The 21,108-nt window shown below is 46.1% G+C and overlaps 2 protein-coding genes across 5 annotated transcripts in view; one reads left to right on the top strand and one right to left on the bottom strand.

The window, feature by feature from the left end:
• Window positions 1-1,341: 1,341 nt before the first annotated feature.
• On the top strand, window positions 1,342-20,729 carry SFXN4 (sideroflexin 4). 3 transcript variants are annotated; one of them, XM_016142527.2, is made up of 15 exons: window positions 1,342-1,494; window positions 3,090-3,155; window positions 5,945-6,019; window positions 6,921-6,947; window positions 7,034-7,088; window positions 8,864-8,889; window positions 10,085-10,138; window positions 10,221-10,277; window positions 10,403-10,468; window positions 11,060-11,138; window positions 12,015-12,130; window positions 15,532-15,617; window positions 16,042-16,159; window positions 17,430-17,509; window positions 19,884-20,729. In XM_016142527.2, exons 1-14 carry the CDS (start codon window positions 1,456-1,458, stop codon window positions 17,505-17,507), a joined length of 942 nt encoding a protein of 313 aa, XP_015998013.2. In that variant the 5' UTR covers window positions 1,342-1,455; the 3' UTR covers window positions 17,508-17,509; window positions 19,884-20,729. The 3 variants fall into 3 exon arrangements, with proteins under 3 accessions (XP_015998013.2, XP_036078337.1, XP_015998012.2); XM_036222444.1 differs by having other exon boundaries at window positions 18,258-20,719; XM_016142526.2 differs by lacking the exon at window positions 19,884-20,729 and having other exon boundaries at window positions 17,430-17,837.
• Window positions 19,486-21,108, bottom strand: part of DENND10 (DENN domain containing 10) — a 17,101-nt gene continuing 15,478 nt past the window's right edge. For both annotated transcript variants that reach the window (XM_016142524.2, XM_016142525.2), the window contains one exon: window positions 19,486-20,984. In XM_016142524.2, the coding sequence (XP_015998010.1) occupies window positions 20,808-20,984 (177 nt within the window). In that variant the 3' untranslated portion in view covers window positions 19,486-20,807. The remainder of the gene's footprint in view (window positions 20,985-21,108) is intronic.

Here is a 21,108-nt window from a genome sequence, read left to right as displayed (position 1 = left end):
TTTTTTGTTAAGACCAGTCTGTAAGGGTCCCGAGAGGGGCACACAGAGGTCATCTGGGCTGGATTTGTGACATGCTTGCCGGTAGGGCCAACATAATAATAGTACAGGTGTGCTAAATATATGATACAGTAGATGTATAAAGGGGTTGCTGAGGTGAAGAAGGGTACCTTACTCAGCTATGGGCATCAGGGAAGGCTTCCTGGAAGAGGAGATGAACTCTTGAAGACTGGCAAATTGAGCAGATGAGCTGAGCAAAAGGAGCTGAGAAGTCCCATGGGCCTGAAGAAACCAGGAGCACCTTTCACGTTCCTGTAGGGAGGGCAATAGTGGGAATAGGCCAGCTGGGTGCTAACGGCCTAAACTGACCACTTCCAATGGACCCAGTGCTGTTTTAGGGCCTTTACGTGTTTCATGTATTTTGATTATCAACTAAACTCTGAGGTAAATACAATTATTATTCTCGTGTTATAGATGAGTAAATAGACCTGGAGAGATTGACTTGACTAGGGTCCCACAACAAATGGGTGGTGCTGAGTCCCCAACCCAGGACTCCTGAGGACCCCCTGAACACCCTAAACAGCCACATTGGCTTCCACCAACACATACAGCCTCTGCCCATCCTAATAAGGGGGGAAGGATAGGGGGCCAGGGGCACAGGAAGAAGGTGCATTTTTTTCTCTACAAATGGTCCCTACTTGATCTGGTATTCAACCTAAGGAACTGGATTTGCCCCAGCCCTGCAGAAAACTGTTGGGCTGATAGCAAAGAGTCATCCGTACCAGGGTGGGCTTCACAGTCGGCTGGTGGCAGAGCCCCGGGCTCGGTGTAACGCTCTGATGTCCACTTTCTCAATTTTTAAAAATGGGCTCCCCGTTTTCGATTTTCATTTGGGCCACAAAAATTATGCAGCGGGGCCTATCTTCAATACCTGTACACTGGACTTAAGCGGCGACTGAAGGGACCTTCATGGGTAATGTCCAAAAGCTTAGGTAGGTGCTATGATACGGGGGTTCCCTAGGTGACTCCTCCGGGCCTGGGAGCTACCTCGCTACCCTAAGGGGCGGAGCATGGTTCTAACACGACTCTGTGGGAGAGCAGGGCTCACAGGACCAGTGCGGGTAGAGGTGTGGGATTTGGGGGCTTGGAAGGTGGTGACGCCGAGCAGCAGGTGCTCGGGAACCCAGGAGCTGGCAGATAGTAACATGCGGGAACCCGGGGGAGACGGGGTCCCCGGGGCTGGCGCGTGGTGACACAGAGCAGCGAGCGCGCGGGCTTGGGGACCCGGCACAGGACGCGCGCGCGCCGGGGGCGGGGCACGCCGCCGGCCCCTCCTCCGCGCCCGGCCTGGCGGCGGCGGCCTCTCCAGCCATCACGTAAGTCCCAGGAAGAGGAGCAGGAGGAAGAGGAAACGCCGGGGCCGCGCGGCTCCCAGGGCGCAGTGGCGCTGCCGCCCGCATGGAGCCCAACGTGCGCTTCTGGATCACCGAACGCCAAGTACGGCTCGCGACCCGCTCGGCTGGGGGCAGTGGGGAGGGCGAGAGGCGCGATACCTAGAGTCGCCGGCTGGCCCGGGTGACCTTGGACAGGCCACGTGGTCGCACCATCCACCTTCCGACCTCAGACCCCTGGAGGAGACCGAGGGAACACCCATGTTTGCCGGATGCCGATGGCCACGGCTGTAACCCGTGCGTCACTTCTACTCCAGGCCTGGCTAGGGAGGGTCGCCACGAAGTCCCCTAAAGATCGCCCTAAATGAGCAGTAGTCTCCCCTCACAGGCCTGCTGCTGCCCAAGCTGTTGCTGAGCATCAGGTTGCATCAGATTGGAGAGGAACAGGTCCTCCCGGGAGTCCCCAGCCTCCCAACCTCGGTAGGCTCGGCCACTCAGGACAGTGAGATTGTGCAGCGCCTGGCACGCGTAACAGGCTCCGCCTCCACCCCGTCTGGGGCGGTGCTGTCCAATAGAAATATGATGGGAGCCATATAGAGCATTTAAAAGTTTTTAGTAACCACATTAAAAAAGGCAAAAAGAGTCCAAGGCCATGCTACGGTGAACCAGCCGGATCCCGTCTGATCTCGGAAGCTAAGCAAGGTCGGGCCTGGTTAGTACTTAGACCACCTAGGAAGAACAGGTTCTGTAGGTGTAAAAAAATAAAATAAGGGATTGTAAACTGACAAGGTCCTTGCAATCTGTGAGGTCAACCAAGGGTTACCTCGCCTAAAAAAAAAAATGGCAAAAAGAAAAAGGTAAAATTAATTTGAATAATACATTGTATTTATCCCAGTAGATACAAAATATTAACATTTCAACATGTAATAAGCATTAACATTATTAGTAAGATATTTTACATTATTTTTTGTATTAAGCCTTAGAAATCCAGTGTATGTTTTACACATACAGCACATCTTCATATGGTCTGGCCATATATCAAGGACTCCATAGCTACATGTGACTAATTGGAGAGCACAATTGTAGGCTGTTCTCTTTCAGTCCTTAGCTAAAGTAGAGCCCAGGTGGGTTTTATTAGGTAGGGAAGTAGAGAAGGCACAGGGAGCCCAAGTTGTCCCGGCAGAGCCAGGACTCAATGCTGGAACCACTACAAATTTCGGTGGCTTTTTGGAGCAAACCATGCCTCCTTTCTCCAACATGTCACCCGAGCTGCCTTTATTGAGGCCTTCCTGGGGCATAGGTTTTTTTTTGACTCAAGTTAAGCCTTACGACAACTCTAACAGGGTGAAGAACCAGATTCTGAGACCTTTCTAGGTAGTTGGTTCAAGGTCATCTATGGGATATGAACGTAGGTCCATTTGACCCAAAGTCTGGGGCTTTAATCCTCAAGAGCAATTTGATATTGGAGTGTTTACGAGCACGGGCTACTGTCTTACTGGCTGGGTTCCCCCTTGAGTGTGTTCATGAGCCCTTTTAAGCCTCAGCTGCCTCACCTGTAGGATGGGGATGTTGTAAGCAATCCAGGAAGTGCTGCAGGTAGATGGCGCTATCAGGTTCTCAAAAATAATGTTAACCGTTGTTACCATGTTATCTTTGTTCTTTTGCTGCCATTAACTTCTCTGGTGCTTTTCCCCTCTTAAGTCCTTTATTCAGAGATTTCTTCAGTGGACAGAATTATTGGATCCTACAAATTTGGTCATTTCGATTGTAAGTATTTAATCATTTTCCGAGATAATGAATTTCACATTTTATTCTGAAACGTGAAGATTGTGTCCCTTTTGAAAGCAGTCGAAATAACCATCCACAAATATTTTCATGTTTTTATTGCTTCTCAACGAGCTTGTTAGATTGGAAGGATAATACCTAAAAGCAGACATCCGTTTAACAGGTAATACCAAGCCCTGGGCCAGGTGCCGGCGGTTCAGAGGGGATTAAAACAAATCTCCCTGGTGTTGGAGGACAGACTGGCAATGCTAGTGACAGACCTTCGTCTAGCGATCCGAGGGCGCAGTGTAGCTGGGAGTTGAGGGAGGGTGTTGAGGGAAGGCTGAGCGGGAGAGGGGACTGTAAGCAAACCCAGGGGAGGAGAGCAGGTCACCCAGTCACTGGGGCTTTTTATGCAGGGGAACCAGGCAGTTCATGAAGGGCCTTGTGTGTCATTCAGATGAGAGGAGTTCGCACTTAGCCTACAGGGCAAGGTTTGTGTTTCTGAGGGTCTCTTCGGTCAGTATGGTGAGTAACCACAGGGGACGAGACTGTAGACAAGGCAGTCTGTTCAGGGGAGGGCTCAACTTCTAAGCGAAAGATGAGGGCTTGAACCAGGTGTGGCTGAGGGATGTAAAGGAGATGTTCTGTCACCAGGATGACCCTTCAGGGCCAGACCCAAAGGGACACTCCTATCCTTGTGCTCAAGATGTTTCATTCAGCCTTGTTTATAATGGAGAAACAAGAAACTACTCCATGGTAGAAAAATATAATATGGTATATTCATACTGTGGAATATTGATTAGCTCTTAAGTGATGATCTAGTTACCAACAAATGCTATTAAGTAGAAACATAATATATATGATGTTAAATGAAAGAACATAGAATCTGTGATATTTAGTGGAAAAGCAAGATGCATACAATATTTATGCAAATTATAACCTGAAAAAAGCAATACTGCGTATTTGTTTATGGATATGTTACCGGGGAGCGGGGATCGCCTCCCGGCACGTTGTCCAGGCTCTTGATGTCTTAAACAAAGAATTGAGCAAGACACCGAAATACAGCAAGAAAGAAAAGCTTTATTAGAAGGGAGAGTACACTTCCAGACATGGAAGCAGACCTGAACAAGAGAAGCGTGACTCAAAGGCCTGGTGACAAAGACTTCAGAGTGTTTATCCCTGTTTGCTCTTGGTGGTTACCTTTCTTAAAGGGGTGGGCTTCCTTGATTGACAGCTAAGATTGACCGGACTCAGTGATTCGTCATTTGCTTTCTGCACATGTTCGTTCCCAGAATTCTGTGTTATGATATTAATGAACTTTGGGGCACATGTGTGTTATAATGATATAATGAGGCTCAGGTGAATCGAAGGTCATTGGGGTCTTCATTACCCTGGTGCGAGTGACTGGCTTAAACTGGTACCTAATTCTCTTGCTTGTTTCTTTGTGGAAGTTACATTTAGCCTAAAAATGCCTTCTGGCTTGCTTAATTGTGGGTGAATTAGGGCATACCCTTTCTAGGCTAGGATGACTTCAGTGTCTTTGCAGGCAGACCTGAAACCCCCTAACTTCTTGCCTAACTTCTAAGAGCCATGAACCCCTTTTTATTAGTATGGATATGGAGGGACAGGAGGTCTCTTCTTCTCTATCTGCTTCCTGCCGAGAAGGGTCCTATTCCCTGCCTATTGTGGTTTCATGGAGCTCTTTCACTCTGCCTTAGTCTTGACAGAAGTGCCACCTCAGTTCCTAGACAAGGAAAAGAAGATACAAACTCGTTATTTAAATCATACATCTATTAATTTCTATTATTGATTTGGCTATTAAGCAAATAAAGGGAAACAGCCTTGGTTAATATATTTCTTAAAGAGAAGAAAAAGACCTTTGGCCTAAAGTCTCCTCCCCTCTCAGAGGCTAAGGCCCTGTCTGGCCTATACTATTTCTGCTAACCATGGGCTGATGATCCTTATCAACAGCCAGAGGATTTGAGTCACCAGTTTTGGGGCAATTATCAGAATTTGAGGGAGGGGGTCTTTTTCCTAAAAAAGGGAGGAAAGAAAAGCTTTAACTAGGTTTACTAAAAAGATTAAGAACTCTGCAAAGATGTCCTGTGTCATTTCCTGCTAAAAGATAATTTTACAAGTCATGTCCCGTATCAGATGGATGTATTTATCTTCGTATAGTATAAAAAAAAATGGACTGGAAGTTTAGACCTTGAACTTGGTAATAGTTCAAGTTCTGATAGAATGGGGAAGGAAATGAGACTGGGGGTGATGGCCCTTTTGGAAAAAAAAAACATTATGAGTAAATATAATGGAACGTTTACAGTTACTCTAGATGAGGGGATGACGAGTATGCAATTATTCTTTGTATTTTCTGTATTTAATTTTTCCCCTTCAAATTAAGTGAAAAAGAGAGGAAGTAAAACTGGATCTATTAGATGAGGGGTGAGTGAGAGGAGGGACTTCCAGGTTTCCGGCTCGCACAGCCAGGCGGATGGCGGTGCTGTTCCCTGAGACAGTTGACATCAGAGAAGAACGGGGTGCGGAGATGGGCGGGTGTGACGGCGGCACTAGTGGAGTCAGCCGTTGGAGCCGGCTGGAGGCCGGGAGGTCCGAATTGGAATGCCGCATGGGACCATCCTGATGGATCCCAAAGGAAATTCCCAGGGAGTAGAGGGCCTCGGCTACACGTCACATCGAAGTCAGATGTGACAAGCGTGTGATTCCTAAATCTGCGGATAAATCTGAGCAGTGATGAGCTCATGGCTTAATTTCTTTTTATCTGATTGTAGGAAAAAATAGAAAAATCAAGGCAACTACTGTTAACAAATGAAAATGCATCTATTCATGACTTGGAGGACCAAAGTGTAAGTCTCTTGTGCCTGCCTGTGGCTTGGGTGTGCCTGTCAAGCCTGGGTGTGGTTGCCTTCAGGTGATTCCACTGCATAGTCTGACATCAGGTGGAACCTTATCATTGAAAACACTGCCCAAGGGACCAGATTTTCAAACTGGATTGTTTTAAGTGTAGCTAGAATTCCTTCTCGTGAACCAGATTAGTATTAGGTACTAGTAGTAGGAACTAGAATTAAGGGGACAATCACAGGGTTCCTATGATTCATAGGTAACAGACATTAGTGGGGAACTCATGACGAACTCCGAATTCAGGCAGGCTTCGGCAGTCGGAATCTTTCTCATTAGAGACAGTGTCCCAGGGCAGGGTTCCATTCCTGTCCAAAGACGCAAACCAAGTAATTTTTACCTACCTCGCAGTGTATGGGGCTTTCCAGAGCCCACAAACATCAGTGTCATGAGGCCACCTGTGGAAAGCTCACAGATTTAACTTGGTTTTTCTAAGAACCTGTTGAGGCCTATGGGCTCACAACCTGGCTCTGTTGCAGGCGACTTGGCTAATGGCGTGGTGTGTTCTCTGCACACAGCCTGCTCTGCCCTAAGCCAGGCTGGACACAGTGACTCACCAGAGGGATAAGTTAGGTGTTGGCCTTGAGTCTCTTCCAAGGTCAGATACTGAGAGCCTTTTGATGTGTTGGTCTTTTTCTTTATATGAATCATCTCTTTGCCTGTTAGTTCTTTTATTCCGTCATTTGTTTGATTCATTTACTTTGATGTGCTCTGTCCGTGTGGTATTAAACAGTTCTGCCCTCTACTCTCTGAAAGGTAGAGCAAAGGCAGCATTAGCAATGAGGCAGGAGAGATTTGTTTGCTGCCGAGCCACCTTTAAAAACTGTTGCTTGTTTTTCCTCTTTTTAGATACAAGAAGCTTGGAAGAGAAGTCTCGTAAGTTTCAGCCCCTTCCTAATTTTTAGCCTCCTAAACTAAGGAAACCAAACATCAAACTAACCTTTGTGCTTATGCTTTTGAAGTCAACAGTGCACCCTGACAACAGCAAGCTGATCCCCGTTCTTTTCCGACCTGCAGGTAAGCTGATTCTAATTTTCAGAGGTGGTTTGGGAAGATGTGGTTTGTAAGAGAAAACTCTGCCTGCCTTATTTTAATTGTTTTTTTTCCCCTAGAAGGATTTCTGACAGTGAGTCTGGGAACCATAGCTTAAAAAGAACGTTTGAAGAGTCTGGGGTTGATAGTGGAGAAGAGCAGGTCTGGGCCCCAGAGCTGTGTCCAGTCCTGTGGAAAGACCTGGGCTTTGGGAGAGAGAGGACAGGCCTGCTCCATCATGCCCTAAAGTGCATAACCAGATTATCACCCATGGTTCTATAAGTGCCAGTATTAGGGATCCCATTTGGCGTTCTCTCTTTCATAACTACAGTGAGGGGAATAAAATCTGTAATTGTATAGGGTCATTCCAATTCTACAGTTCTTTCTATATCGTACCTATATCATCCACAGGAAACGGGAAACAACATTGATATCCAACAATTCAGACTGTAGTTAAATAATTCGTTAAAAAGAATGAGGTAAATCCTACATGTGAATATGGACGAACAGATCTCCAGAAACTAGTATTAAGGAGAAAAAAGCAAAGTATGAAACAGTGTATAGTGAACTCATTTGTGTAGATAAGTGCTGTGGGTTTAAAAGTGTGAGAATTTGCATTGTTCCCGGTACATCTTGGGAAGGGAAAACACTCATTTCCCAACACTCTCAGTACTTCGCTTCTGACACCAGATGTGTGCGAGCTTCTCCCACATCCATCAATCCTCACACCAGCTGGGTGTCCTACAATCTTAACTCTATTCCGACACTGGTGTTAGTGTCAGATCCCACACGTTAAGGGCTCAGTCCCACAGGACCGCCCCTGCCCGTCAGATGCCCATTCAAAGTCCAGGTTGTCACCTGTGCTTCTGACCAACCTGCTAGAAATCAGAAGTCCGCACGACCTCGTCCTTAGGTTCAAAATCGTGAGAGTAGCTTACAAAACTCAGGAAGACAGCTTATTTACTAGACTACGAGTTTATTATAGAAGTGTATAACTCGGGAACAGCCAGAGGGACGCACTAGGGCAAGGTATGGGGGGAAAGGCGAGGAGCTGTCATACGCCACCCTACCAGCAACCTCGGTGCTCACCAACCATGAAGCTCCCCGCACCTGCTCAGTCAGCATTTTAAATGGAGGCTTCATTAAGTTGGCCTGGTTGGTTAAATCATTAGCCATTGGCGATAAGCCCAACCTCCAGCCCCTCTTTTCTCCCTAGAAGTGGAGGTTGGGGAAGTGGAGCTGAAAGGTGGGTAGTTCACCTGGTTAGTTGCCCTGGAAACCAACCCCAGCCTTAGGGGCTTTCTAAAAGTCACCTCGTTAACATAATAAGCTCAGGTGTGGTTGAAGGGCATGTTACGAATTACAAAAGACACTCCTTTTACCCTTATTGCAATCTCACTTAGGAAACTCTAAGGGTTTTAGTTTCTTTGTGTTTGGAAGAGGAAATGAGAGCAAATACACATTTCTTATTATAACTCGTGGTATCCAGACGTTTTAAATCCTTGTGGCCGGATGAACAGGGTCCAGTTAACACTGCCTTCAGCGAGAGGAACTAGGGAGCATGGTTCGATCTCTCAGTACTGTGCGGATTTAAATTTTTGTCATAGGCACATTGTTATTATCTGTATTAGGAAAATAAAAATGAGTGAAAACCATCATTGACATCTGAGCCTTGAGGAGGCGGGGAAGCGGGTTGTCGGGCGGGCCGGGCCTTCATCTGGCCTCTTTGCAGTCGCTGACCACCTTCTCTCCTTTACCAGCTCTCCTGCCTTTCACGGCGCCCATGGTGAGTAAGCTGCCCCTTGTCACTGTGTGAGCAGGGGCTGAGGAAGATGTCCACCCATCTCCTGACCTTGGGGGGCTCGTGTCCTCCAGTGCTGGACCCCTGTCCCGGGACTGCCTGATAGGTGGTTTTGGATCCCCTACCTCTGGCCCTTATCTGTTCATATAGCCCCACCCCACGCCCACTTATCCAGTCAGCATCCTTAGTGTCACAAGGCAATCCTTTCTTTGACCTCGTGTGCGCAAAGCCCTATGGAAGGAGAGGTTAAGATGTGCTTCCTGCCACAGGCCCACATGATGGTCCTTGACCTTCTCTCCCCAAGCCCTCACCCTGGTGCAAGCCCTCACTGAGACCTGGAATTGCCGCCTGCCTTGCCTCTCAGGAGGTGTGCACACAAAGTGACAACATCTCCTCTGTCACTTCTGTAACTGGAGGTCAGCCGTGTGCTGCTCAGCCAACAGACCCACACAGATTTAGAATAAGCGTTTATTGTCAGAGCACCGGTGATCTGAGAAGGCAGCAGGTTAACACCTGCAAAAACTGCCTGTCTTTCTTGGTCTGGGTTAGGATACGTAAGGGGAAATCAGGGCATTATTCCAGGGGTTACATGATGGTTCCGGGGCATCTGCTGTGCTTCATGGAGCCATTGCTCTGGTAGCCTGGTCCTCTCTGGTGGCGTTCGCAACCCAGGGACAAAGATGGGAGTAGTCTGGAAAGAATGTGAGACCATAAACACTGCGCATGAGGGCATTCATCCTAAGTGTCAGGGCAACTTTCTATGTCAGCGGACGATCCAAGCTCTGGGTCAAGTCGCAGGGGACGATCTATTGATAAGCTGTAGGGCGAGGAAAGGTGCAATCAGGGACGCTGTGAGGGGTCCCAGCCGAGCCCTTCCTCGCTTCCGCACCTGCCCTGGTCCGCGTCCCCTTGCAAGTACGGCCTCCTCATCTGCCCTGCACAGTCGTGAGTCTCAGAGACGAGGACCGCCGTGAGACTCCGGGGTGTCTTCAGGGCCCAGTGGGTGCCCACGCAGCATTCCTTGTCCGCTGACCCGTAGCCGCCCGCATCGGCACCTTCCTCTCCTTGTCCCAGCTCAGTTCCACGTTTCCCCTGGGAACGATGACAGTTCTTGCTCCTACTAGCCTGCCTGCCCCACTAACACTATAACTTTGCTTTTTTTTTTTTTCTTTCTTTTAAGGTATTTTTGTCACTGGTGTCAGTAAAAAGTCTAAAGTCAATGATTTTGCCTCAGGTAGGAATTATTTCTATTTCACGGGTGCTGAATTCTGTTCTCGAAACCAAAATCCGATCCATTTGCCTCTGTCCTCCCACAGTTGTCCTTCTGTACCTACAACACCGCTTTCAACATCATCAACGGAAACGCGAGCTATGTGAGTTTTACAAGGCCCAGAGAGCTGCAGTTTTGTTATTTCCTTAGGAGCTATTCTTTGTTTTGATGATCCTTACTCAGTAAAACTATGGGATTTACTAACTATGTGCTTTTGATTTTCCCTAGAATCGTCGCCCGTATGAGACTGTGTTAGTAGGGGCCGGAGCAATTGCTTCTACAATGTTTTTTGGCGTAGGTATTTTAAATTTGTCAATCCTTTGTTGTTCTCCAAAATTAAAAACAACAACAACAACAAAAAAAAACATCTTTATTCTGATTACAAATCTCTGTTCCAACGTAAACAATTTAGAAAGTTTGACTAAGACGTAAAGAAGAAAATGAGTCACCTGTAATCCTATCGCCCCCATATAATTAGATGGATGTTCCAGGTTTCTAGGCATTTGCTCCGTACTGTTATCTTTTTGAAGAATTAATTTGTGCTCCATAAACATGTTATACAAATTGTATATTGCTCTGGATGTCAGGACATTGTGATGGTAAGCTCGGGTTTGTCACCTGGCTCAATTCCTTAACAGCTTAGTGACTCAGGGCAAGTTATGTCACTTCTTGAAGCCTCCATGTATTTCCCCTGATGATCAGAACACCTCAAAGCTACACAAAAACAAAACAAAACAAACAAACAAAAAACACACAGCAAGCTCTGGCCGCGGCCTGTCGGCCTGTCGTAGGAACTAGATTGGTGCTGGTTCTCGGCTGTTGAGTACGTTCAGCCGACTTTCTGGCCCCATGCAATAATAATGATTTTTCTGTTTTCTTCTCTAGTTAGTCCCTCGTTTACTCCAAATCAAGTTTGGCTTGACAAACATCGTGATAAGAAAAACCTTGCCTGTCGTCGTTCTTGGTAAGCAGGGAGCACGCGGTCTTTGTGGTTTGAGCCTGTCTCGCATCTTTGAGGACACCCAGATCCTTTGGCCACATTGTGGCTGATGATAGCCACCACATTCCGCTGACCAGTGGTTCCAGACCCAAATGAGGGCTGTGGTTTGAGAGGTGACTCTCTCTCTGTAGATACCCCTTTGGTTGTCAAAGGGTGAACACAAACCCAGAGACATAAATTATACGTTAAAGATGATCCGTACAAGCCTCCTACATATATTGTTTCACTTAATCCTGACCATTTATGGATAAGTAATGTTATTATTCCCATTTAAGGGGGTGGGGGTGGGGGTGGTTAAGTAACTTTCCTAGGGTTGCACAGAAAGGAGTAGTGGTGTAGGGGCTTCCATCCTGGTGGTCTGACCCCAAGGGAGTGACAGAGATATTAACCAACTGTTTTAAGTTTTCCAGCCTGTGAGTTCACGTTCCAAATTTGGGTTTGGGAATCATGGCACTTTGAAGAGTTGGCAGAATGTCAATATCAGTGATAACATTTGGGAAATTATATTACAGAAACCTGGTCAAACCAGCTTAAGCAAAGAAGTGGGGACATGTTTCAGGGACCCCCGGGATTCCTCTTGGAAGCCCGTCAGGGAGCCAGGCTAGACTTCCAGGGGTGCTAGAACCTGGTGCTGGGTCATCGCCAAGATCCAAAGCTGAGAGGCTGGCAGTTCCAGCCCAGCTCCCCAGCCCCAGGAAAGAACGCGGTTGGCCCGGCATGTGTCAGGTGACCACTGAGGGTCGGAGAAGCACAGCCATCCGAGACCGTCTTGGCACCAGAAAAGGTTTTCCTTCACTGGCCTGAACCCGTCTCTATGTGCTCCCTTCTTCACATCCGCAGCCCAAGTCGGTGGGATAAATGCCGTCGCATCCCGGAGTTTTGAGCCTGTGCGAGGGATCGAGGTCATGGACAAGGAAGGCAATGTCATAGGCTATTCCAGAAAAGCTGGGACAAAGGTAGGGGAACACGATGGAGCTGTAGCTGCTTGCTCTGGGGGCAAAGAATTGAAGTTTCTGTTTGAGACCCAGTAACGAATTCGCGTCTCGCTTTAACCTTTTCTTATCCTGTCTCTCCTCGTTATGCTGATTTTACATCGTGCACCCTGATGTTTAAAAGATGGTGCATCAATCCGGGTCCCCCCGAGAAATAGGACCGATAGGATATCTATCTACATACATATATAGCAAGAGAGATTTACTTTAAATAATCGGCTATGCAGTTGCAGGGCTGGGAATGTGTAGGGCAGGCCTGCACCCTAGAAACTCAGGAGCTGATGCTGCAATCTGGAAGCTGAATCTTTTTTTGGGAAACCTCAGATTTTGCTATTAAATCCTTCAACTGGGTGGGCCTTGTCCAATCGGTTGACCCGTAAGACTGTCACAGATGGGCGTCTGCCAAACGCGAGGCCTCTCTCTGGATGTGGCATCTTGTTCTTCGGGCTCAGCATCCACTCTCCCAGCCTGCACTGTGCTTGTGGAAGTCAGTGGGCATCCTCTCTGTGTTTAAGAGAAACCCTCCCTCTCTACCTCATAGCAGATTTTTCTTCATCCTTAAGAACCAATTTGCTGTCAAGGATGGCATGGCCTAAGAAAATCCAGTGCTTTGACCTAAAACTCTTCTAATACTTTTAATATTTTTACTATTTAAATAGTTTATTCTTTTGCTCAATTCAGCTCAGTGACTATGCATTTAGCTGTAAGAACCTCCAATAGCCTATGGTCGTTTCATTTTGGGTATGGATTTTTTAAGAAAGATTTTTTTTAGCAAGTGAGTTTTTTTTTTGTTTTTTGTTTTTGGTTTCTGTGAAGTGACTAGCTGAAGAATCGTAATGTGAGGCAGTTGTCGGCAGATAGTATAAAGAGCAGCATGGTATAGTCCCTATACGAAACAGAGAGAATGACTGGGCATCTTGTAGTGTGAGCGTCCAGGCTGCCCCCTTAGCCAGCTGGGCAGCCTTCTGCCCAGCGTGTCTGGGAGAGGAGCTCAGAAAAGATGGCTGCCTCGTCATTCGGCTCATGAAACATGTGACTCTAAACCCTGAAAAGATTTACAAAGCTGAACTATAAACCGTCAGATCCATGCTGTGGTGTTTCTACCGAAGTCCTTCCAATGGTATGTCTGAAAATAATGGCCACCTTTCTAAACGATTTACAGGAGGGGCAAGATCATTGCCAGTAACAAGGAAGGAAATTGCTGCCAGAAATAAAATACCTTGTTTCCGAAATGAAGGTTCTATGCCTAAGAAACCATCCTAAAGAGACATTTTCTAACAGCTTTAATGAGGTGTCACATACTATAAAATTCATCGCGAGAGTAGTTTGATGAATTTTAGTAAATTTAAAGTTACGCAGCCATCACCACAGTCCAATTTTAGAACATTGCCGTCACCCTAAACATTTCCCTTGCGCCCACTGACAGTCACTGTCCCTGCCCATGCCCAGCCTCAGGAAAACACAGATCTGCGCCATGTCTTCATAGTAGGCCCTTTTCTAGAAATTTCATGTAAATGAGTTGTATGATAGTTTTTTGTGTGTCCGGCTTCTTTGACTTTTGAGGTCCCTCTGTCTCTTCACATGTATCGATAGTCCATTGCTTTTTCTGTCTGAGCACTTTATCCCACGGTGTGGATGTAGCACGGTTTTGCTTTTGCAGTCCCCAGGCGTTGGGCGTCTGGGTTGTGTCCAGTTCCGAGCTGTGATGAGTAATGCCGCTCTGCACATTCACGTGCAGCTCTCCGTGTGGACATATGTTTGCGCTTCTTTTCGACCCAGTTTTAACTGCAAGACGCTGGTGGTGGCGTGAGCTGTTCTCATGCAGCTAAAGAGTGAGAGTGAGAGCAGGTGTCGAATCCACAAGCTGTTCATTTGCACCTCCGGCTGCCAGGCACTGAGCTAGGCTCTCGACACCCAAACCATCACCAGGAGCCCAGAGTGCGGGGCCTCCCAGAGGGGAGACGGCCTCCGGCCCTGCTTAAGAATAAAAGTCTGCAGCTGTGCGTAAGCATAAGCATTCTTTTATCACCGAAAGGTTTATTTTCTTTGGCTAAAATTTCAGAAACTACGTAACCAGCAATATCTGATTGTAATGGAGCACCTTTGATCAGATTTCAGGAGCCTAGTCCATGTTATTCCCTTGACTGGCCTTGTAAGCCACTCAGTTGCAAACTGTAACGCGTCTCCCAGTGCCTCCTAATGACGGCTGTCTTGTTCGGAGTGTCTTTCCACGTGAGACAGATGGAGAGTGGCCGCCTCACCCCACTGACGTCGAAACACACCACACTCAGCAGCCACTTTTCTCTTCCTGAAGTCGAGCGATTTTATTTTATATTCTTGAAAGTTTATTTTAAAAGCCATCCTCCTTGTGTCCTCGTGGGGGAAAGGCATTCCCTGCAGAGGGATCGGATGCACTGGGCATGAGTGTAGTAGTCAGAGAGCAGGTGCCTAGGAGGGGAACCCAGAGGGCAGGCAGTGGCCAAGTCCTGGGCAGCTGGGCATGGAAGGAGGGGAGTGGGGGAAGAGAAGCGTGGCATGCGTGTGCCTATTGATCTTGTGTAAAGAGAGCAGTGCTGTGTGTGGAGGTGTGTCCTACGCAGGGGTTGGGTTGTGGAGATAACATGCGAGTGTCATCTGTAGTCAGAATTCCCCTTGAAAGTCTCCCACCGAGCCCTTGGGGACACATGCTTTTGTGCATGTAACCCATACAGTCAGTCACGTTTACATGTTCACTGTATAATGTACATAATAGAAAAGATGACGAGATGTTATAAACTATACATGCTTGTACAAAATAAAAATTTATAGCACACTTTTAATTACACAGGCAAAAGATGGGTGCATACGGGTGGACTTGCGCCGTGACGTGTGGGTACGATGCCATGCTGGTACATTTTGAGCTTGGCTTCTGGAGGATTCTTTCATTGGAAGGGGTGGGAATAACTGGGGAGCCATTCAGGAAAGGGAGGCCAGTGGCAGAATCTGGATTGAAAGGAAAGCATGGATTGATCCTTAGTGGCAAAACCCAGCATTTCTACCAAGGAAATGGCCATTTGGTTCTAAGCGAGGATTTGTCTGTAAGCTGCCTTTGCTTATACTTAGTATTTTGTTCGGAGTGGTTGGCAGACCAATGGAGACCATTATGAAGTCAGGGGAGGCAAATCCCATCTCCAGTTACTCCTGGCACTGACCCCAGCCGTCCTGCGTACATTTGCACGTCCAGCGCAGCCTCCAGCTCTTTCCAAGTGCATTATTTTTTTAAGTGGGAACGGAGAGCTGCTGTTTGCTTGTCTCTGTCATGAGCTACAGGACCCCTGGACATCGTCTCGCTCTGTACTGAGCTGCTTCCTTCCTCTTCCTACTAGGCCGTTAAAGATACAGCAACATCCAGAGTCGTGCTGTTTGGGACATCCGCTTTGATTCCTGAAGTCTTCTCATATTATTATAAAAGGTAAAACATGCGCTCATCGCCCCAGGTCAGAATAAACCTTTTAACAACAGTCAAAATTCTTGTATGACTTGTCAAATACCAAACCTGGTAGGAGGGACAGGAAGAAGTAGCTTCAGTGGCCCCCCTACCAAACACTCTTCCTCACAGTTAAGACAGCAGGATTGATTTGTGACAGGTGTGGACATGCAGATGCCAGCAAACCTGGAATCTAGCCAGGCCCTATCCTCGGTTAGCTCTGTGTTCCTGGGCGTGTCCCAACACCTGCCGAGGCACGTCTCCTCACTTCTGTAATGATGGTATCAAATGAGCAGATGCACAGGAAGTGCTTGACCCTGGGCCCAACGCTAGTGAGCAAAACGACTGGCCGCCATTCGAGCAGAGGGCCAGCCCCTAAAACAGCGCCCTGTAACCTCGTCTCTTCCAGGACCCAGTTCTTTCTGCGATATCCAAACTCACTGTGGACTTTAAAGCTGTCTTGTACCATCTTTGTGATGGGGCTGATGGTGCCAGTCTCTTTCAGTCTGTTCCCGCAAATTGGACGGGTAAGTGTAACTTCTTCTAAAACATCTGCAAAGTTTACAAGATAAATAATGTTATTTACGCATAATTTCATCCCCCAGATCACTTGTGCAGTTTTCGATGCTATTTTTCTCAATGTACGTCGAAAGCATTTTTCTGGGACATTTAAAAAAAAAAAAAAAAAACTTTGAGATTTTGAAATATTCCATAATCTTCTATAGCAATGCCCACCTAGTGGATCTTTCGCAATGACGAAAACATCCTATATCTGGTTTCAAATACAGTAGCCACTAGCCACATGTGGCTGTTTTAGCACTTGAAATGCAGCCAGTGGGAATGAGGAACTGGTTTTTAGAACTCCCATGCGGCTCTTGTATTGCATTTCTATAGACTGGCATATGTTATAATTCACAATGAGTCAGACTGCCTGGACTCAAATTCCCAGCTCCTCAATGACCTTAGTCAAATTTGCTTAAACCCTCTGAGACTCAGTTTTCGTATCTGTATCTGTTAAAGGGAGATGAAAGATAATAGTATCTCTGCAAAGGGTTGTTCCTGGTGCCAAAGACATTATGGATACTAGTAGACATTAGCTATTTATGGCGTTTCTTGGCTGAAAATTCCAAATGTTTATTTCTATCACAAGTTAAAAATTAGTCATGTCCTCAAAGCATTTATGTTTATGGAATGATCTTGTTGAAAACCCAAATTCTCTAAGTTTAGGATTATAGAATTGTTAATTCAGGCAACTTTGCCAGCACATAACATACAAGTTTTAAATTATTTAAGATACTTGCTATACTCACTTTGGGGGTGGTGAAGAGCAGAGGGGAGTAGCTGCTCATTAAACTTTTAGAAGAAAAAAAATATTTTTCATCCTCAGAGGTCTCCCCTATAGAACACAGTATGTAACAATAAGATTAAAATAAAACCGAACCTTTTTACAAATAATTACTTCTGATTGCAACGTACTCGGAGTGGAACCAGATGACTTATCTGCAGGTTGGGTCATTTACAGAAGTCTGAATCTCATGGGATTGGCAGATTGTTAATAGTTAAAGCTGAGTGAAGAGTACTTGAAGGAAGGTTCTTCATCTTCTTTCTTCATCTGCTTATATTTGAAATTTTCCGTAAGAATGTTTTTAAGAAGTTGGCTTTTTTCCTCTAGATTAGACATCGCTGAAAAAAGTTGGACTGTGAAATCAATGTTGTCCGAAAAAATTTTTTTAACTTGGCTTCTAAAGCAAGGAAAGTTCTTAATGCATATAGTAAGAATTTACTTTTGTTTTTCAGATACAGTACAGTAAGCTCGAAAAGGAAATTCAGTCTGCAACAGAAGAAACAGAACTCTTCTATAACAGAGGGGTGTAGGGGTGAGTTTTAGGTGAATTTGTTCGGTTCCTGCTTACAAACCTTCCTGTCAAGGTTTCATTTTCGAGAACTTTGCCAGAGGTCTCCTGGAAACCCCAGAGGTGTCTGCGCAGATAAGGTGGCTCACAGTCACGCATGCCAAGACCTGGTCGAGGCCGGTCACGCCTGGGGTTTTTAAGCCTGGATGGGAGAAGAGGAATAGGAGGCTGCCGTGTCTGACCCTCCCCCATGGGTTGCTGAGGGGTGGGCAAGGTAGGATTCAGTTTCCTGGTTCTTCATCAGCCCGTGAGAGGGTACTGTGAAACTGCTAATAAACTTGTCTAAAGTTGAGTATTTGAAAAATGAAGAAGGGTCCACCAAGCCCAGGGCACAGAAACCCCATCTCTGGTGAGCTGCAGAAGGCCTCCAACCCCAAAGCAATCCTGGGTCTGTACTCAGCTTACTCCCATTTTTGAAAACTACAGAAAATCTTTGCCGCCCACCACTGAGCTCCTTCTGTCTCCTCACTGGCAAACGACCCTGCCTCCTCTTCCACAGTGCAAACTGAGGCTATTGTCCAGCCTCGGAGCCTCCTGGCACCAAATCCGCAGACCTCCCTCCACCACCCCCAACCTTCCCTCCACCATGCAAGGTCAGCTGGGCGCTAGGCTCCGGGCTTCTCTGTCTCTTCCCTCCCAGGAGCATTTAAGCTGCCTGAGTCACCTGCCTCATTAAAAAAGCAATCCCCCCACCCCTCGGCTACACCACCAGGTTCGCAGCCGAACTTTTCCGGAGATTGTCTGCCCCCCACCTTCCACTCTCAGACTGCTCTCAGCCGTGACCCCGACACCGTCCCAGCGCTCTGCTGGCTGCTCAGACAGCGCGGTGCTCGCCCCGTCAAGCTGCAAGCCCACATCCAGCTGTCCGCTTGAGGTCTCCCAGTCTCGAGAAATGGCACCACTGCTTACGCATTCGCATCACATAGGATCACTGGCAACACCCTCACCCCTCCCTCCCCACCCCCATTCAGTAGACCACGCCCAGCAGTCCTCTAGGACTCACTCCATGTCCACTGCCACTGCCCACTCGGTCCGACAGCACCCTCTGCTGGTATTACTCGTCTGTCTGGCTCCCTCTAATCCATATTCCAACCTGCTCTTCTAAACCATACCTGCTTAAAAGCTTTAAATGGCTTCCCAGTACATCAGTCAAGTATAAAGTCCCAGCCATGCTAGAAAGAGCCTGTGCCTTACTTAATTTCTCGCCAGTCCCTCACGCCGGACCAACATCCGGTTCTTCAAACGGGCTGTGGTCTCTGCTCTGGGCCTTCACCCCCCGCTTTCCTCTGCTCTGGGCCAACTCCTGCTTCTGCTAAGGTCTGACTGCACTTCGGTCACTCCCTCCAGGGAGCCTTGCAGGATTCGCCATGCTGAATCAGGTGCCTCTTCTCTGCCCTGTAGACTATGAGTCTTGAGAGCAGGAACTGTCTAGTACATGGTGCAGAGTAGGTACCCAAATAGTGCGTCCTGGGGGCATGTTTCCGACACACCCTGCTCCAAATCAACTCTGTGGCTTTCAGTTTTCCCTGGGCCAGAATGGCAGTTATCTCCAAATGTGGTTAAAAGAGTTCAGTTAACAGCCAGAAGGGCAGAATTAGTAAAAACTGACCCACCAGATAGCTCAGTATAGCCCGACTGACTAAAGAACAAAACGTTCGAAGGCTCCAGGTGGAGGTTGCCCACTAACAGATGACGGAGTAGGAATGCGAGGGGCATCTCTTCAAAGACACTGCGCAGTCAGCTCTGGGAATGGGTGATGGCGGAGGGCGAGAGCAGGGAAGGGGCCGAGCCAGGTGTGGAGAAGCCAGACCCCTTCACTTTCGAATAGGTCTTTTCATTCCCCAGCACACTGACAGTTGACAAAAAGAGGTTTTGTTGGTTTGTTTGGAATAGGAGAATTGGAGAAAGAGGGCACAAGTCTTCATCTACCTAAAACTCTGTTGAGTATCAAAATATTTCCATTTTATTTTGGCATCATAAATTTGTAATTTTAACAACTTTGATCATTAGCTAATATAGTAATACAAAAATAAGGGAGAGAAAGATGTTAGTATTCATTTTCATAAAGTGCAGATTTAATTTAAATTGTTTGCTTTTAGTAAACGTCCTCTTATTTCAGATCCTCCTCTACCCGAAGGAAAGGAAAAGGCTATTTTTAATTTTTACAAGAATAAATGAAAGATCCAATAAAGACAAGATTTTTTTTTTTTGCAAACATTTTTCTGGGTAAAATTTCTAAGGACAACAGTTGAGTGTAAAATAACCTTTCATAATTGATATGAATACATATAATAACAAGTATATAATTTAGACCTCATGCTTATTTTATAATTTTTAGGTCTCCAATTATGAGAAAGGTACATAGCTGAACAGAACAGTCACCTTCATACGTGGCCAAGCTACTTCCACTGAAGTTGTTTGAAGATGTTCTCTGGTTTTGGCCTTGCAAGAAACTAATTCTCGCACTCCCTTACCAATTATATAAAGTCGCTGTTTGTCAGGCAGACATTTAAATTCAAAATGAACTACTTATTTTACTCTGCCACATAAGGACTGGCTTCTTTTACAAAATAACATTGCTAGCAACAGGGTTAACTGAAGAGTAATCAGTGGCCTAAGTCTGCCAAGCGCTTACCTCTGCAACAGTATAAATATGGATTGTTAACGTTGTCTACTCAAGTATAAAATTTATGTAAAACCCTCATAGGCAAAAAGTTCAAAGGCCAAGAAAAAAATTTTTTCTTTTACAAGAAAGTGCAACTGCAGGGTCTTTTGAATGATCTTCTAGACAGTTCTGCAGAAAACTTAGTAGTCTGGCTCAGAGAGTTCCTCATGAGGAATTAAAGTTCTTCCTGGAAGAATACAAAGCAAAATTTCAGGCAGCTTTCTGAAAATAAACCATCAGTTTGTAGCAACACAATGAGACTAACTAAACTCATAACAATGAAGGCTTTCGGGTTTGCTGTGATGTGCACGAGAACTTGACAGAGTTTTGTCTCTTATTCCAGAACATCGAGCCATTTACAACATTATCTATGGAAGTTACAGCACTTTGTCCGACATCGACAGTAGGCGTGAAACTAATCAGACAGGAGAAAAGCAGAAGTGTTTTCCTATGTGTTTCAGTGCTTTTCAGGTCAAATCTCAATACTTTCAAATGAATCATTAAAACAACATTTTGTTATTTGCAGTATTTTACATAGTTAATGGATAATCATGGTCAATCGGCTTTAGATCAGTCATCAGTGATACAGTCACATGGTCAGATTTTCAGCATTTGTTCAGCTGCTGCTAGATGGTAAAGGAAGTTTTCTGTCGCTGGTGGAAACCGTCTTTGCTTTAGTGCCTCAAAGTTGAGAACTAGCTTTTCTCCATCACCTGAAACTTCTGAAAATGGTGCCAGGTTGGTGAAGATTTCTTTTGTTTTTATAGAAATATCCTTTAAAAGAAGAAGAAAATATGCAGTATGTTAGCATCAAAAAATTTGAATAGTTGTTGCATCTGAACAGAATTATTCTATTTTTTAAAGTTTTTCAGACTACTTTTATAAATTAGGGAAAGTG

This window comes from Rousettus aegyptiacus, unplaced genomic scaffold (genome assembly GCF_014176215.1).
Source record: "Rousettus aegyptiacus isolate mRouAeg1 unplaced genomic scaffold, mRouAeg1.p scaffold_m13_p_6, whole genome shotgun sequence".
NCBI lineage: Eukaryota > Metazoa > Chordata > Mammalia > Chiroptera > Pteropodidae > Rousettus > Rousettus aegyptiacus.
The sequence above is the reverse complement of the archived record's forward strand: the minus strand, read 5'-3'. Positions and strand labels throughout refer to the sequence as shown.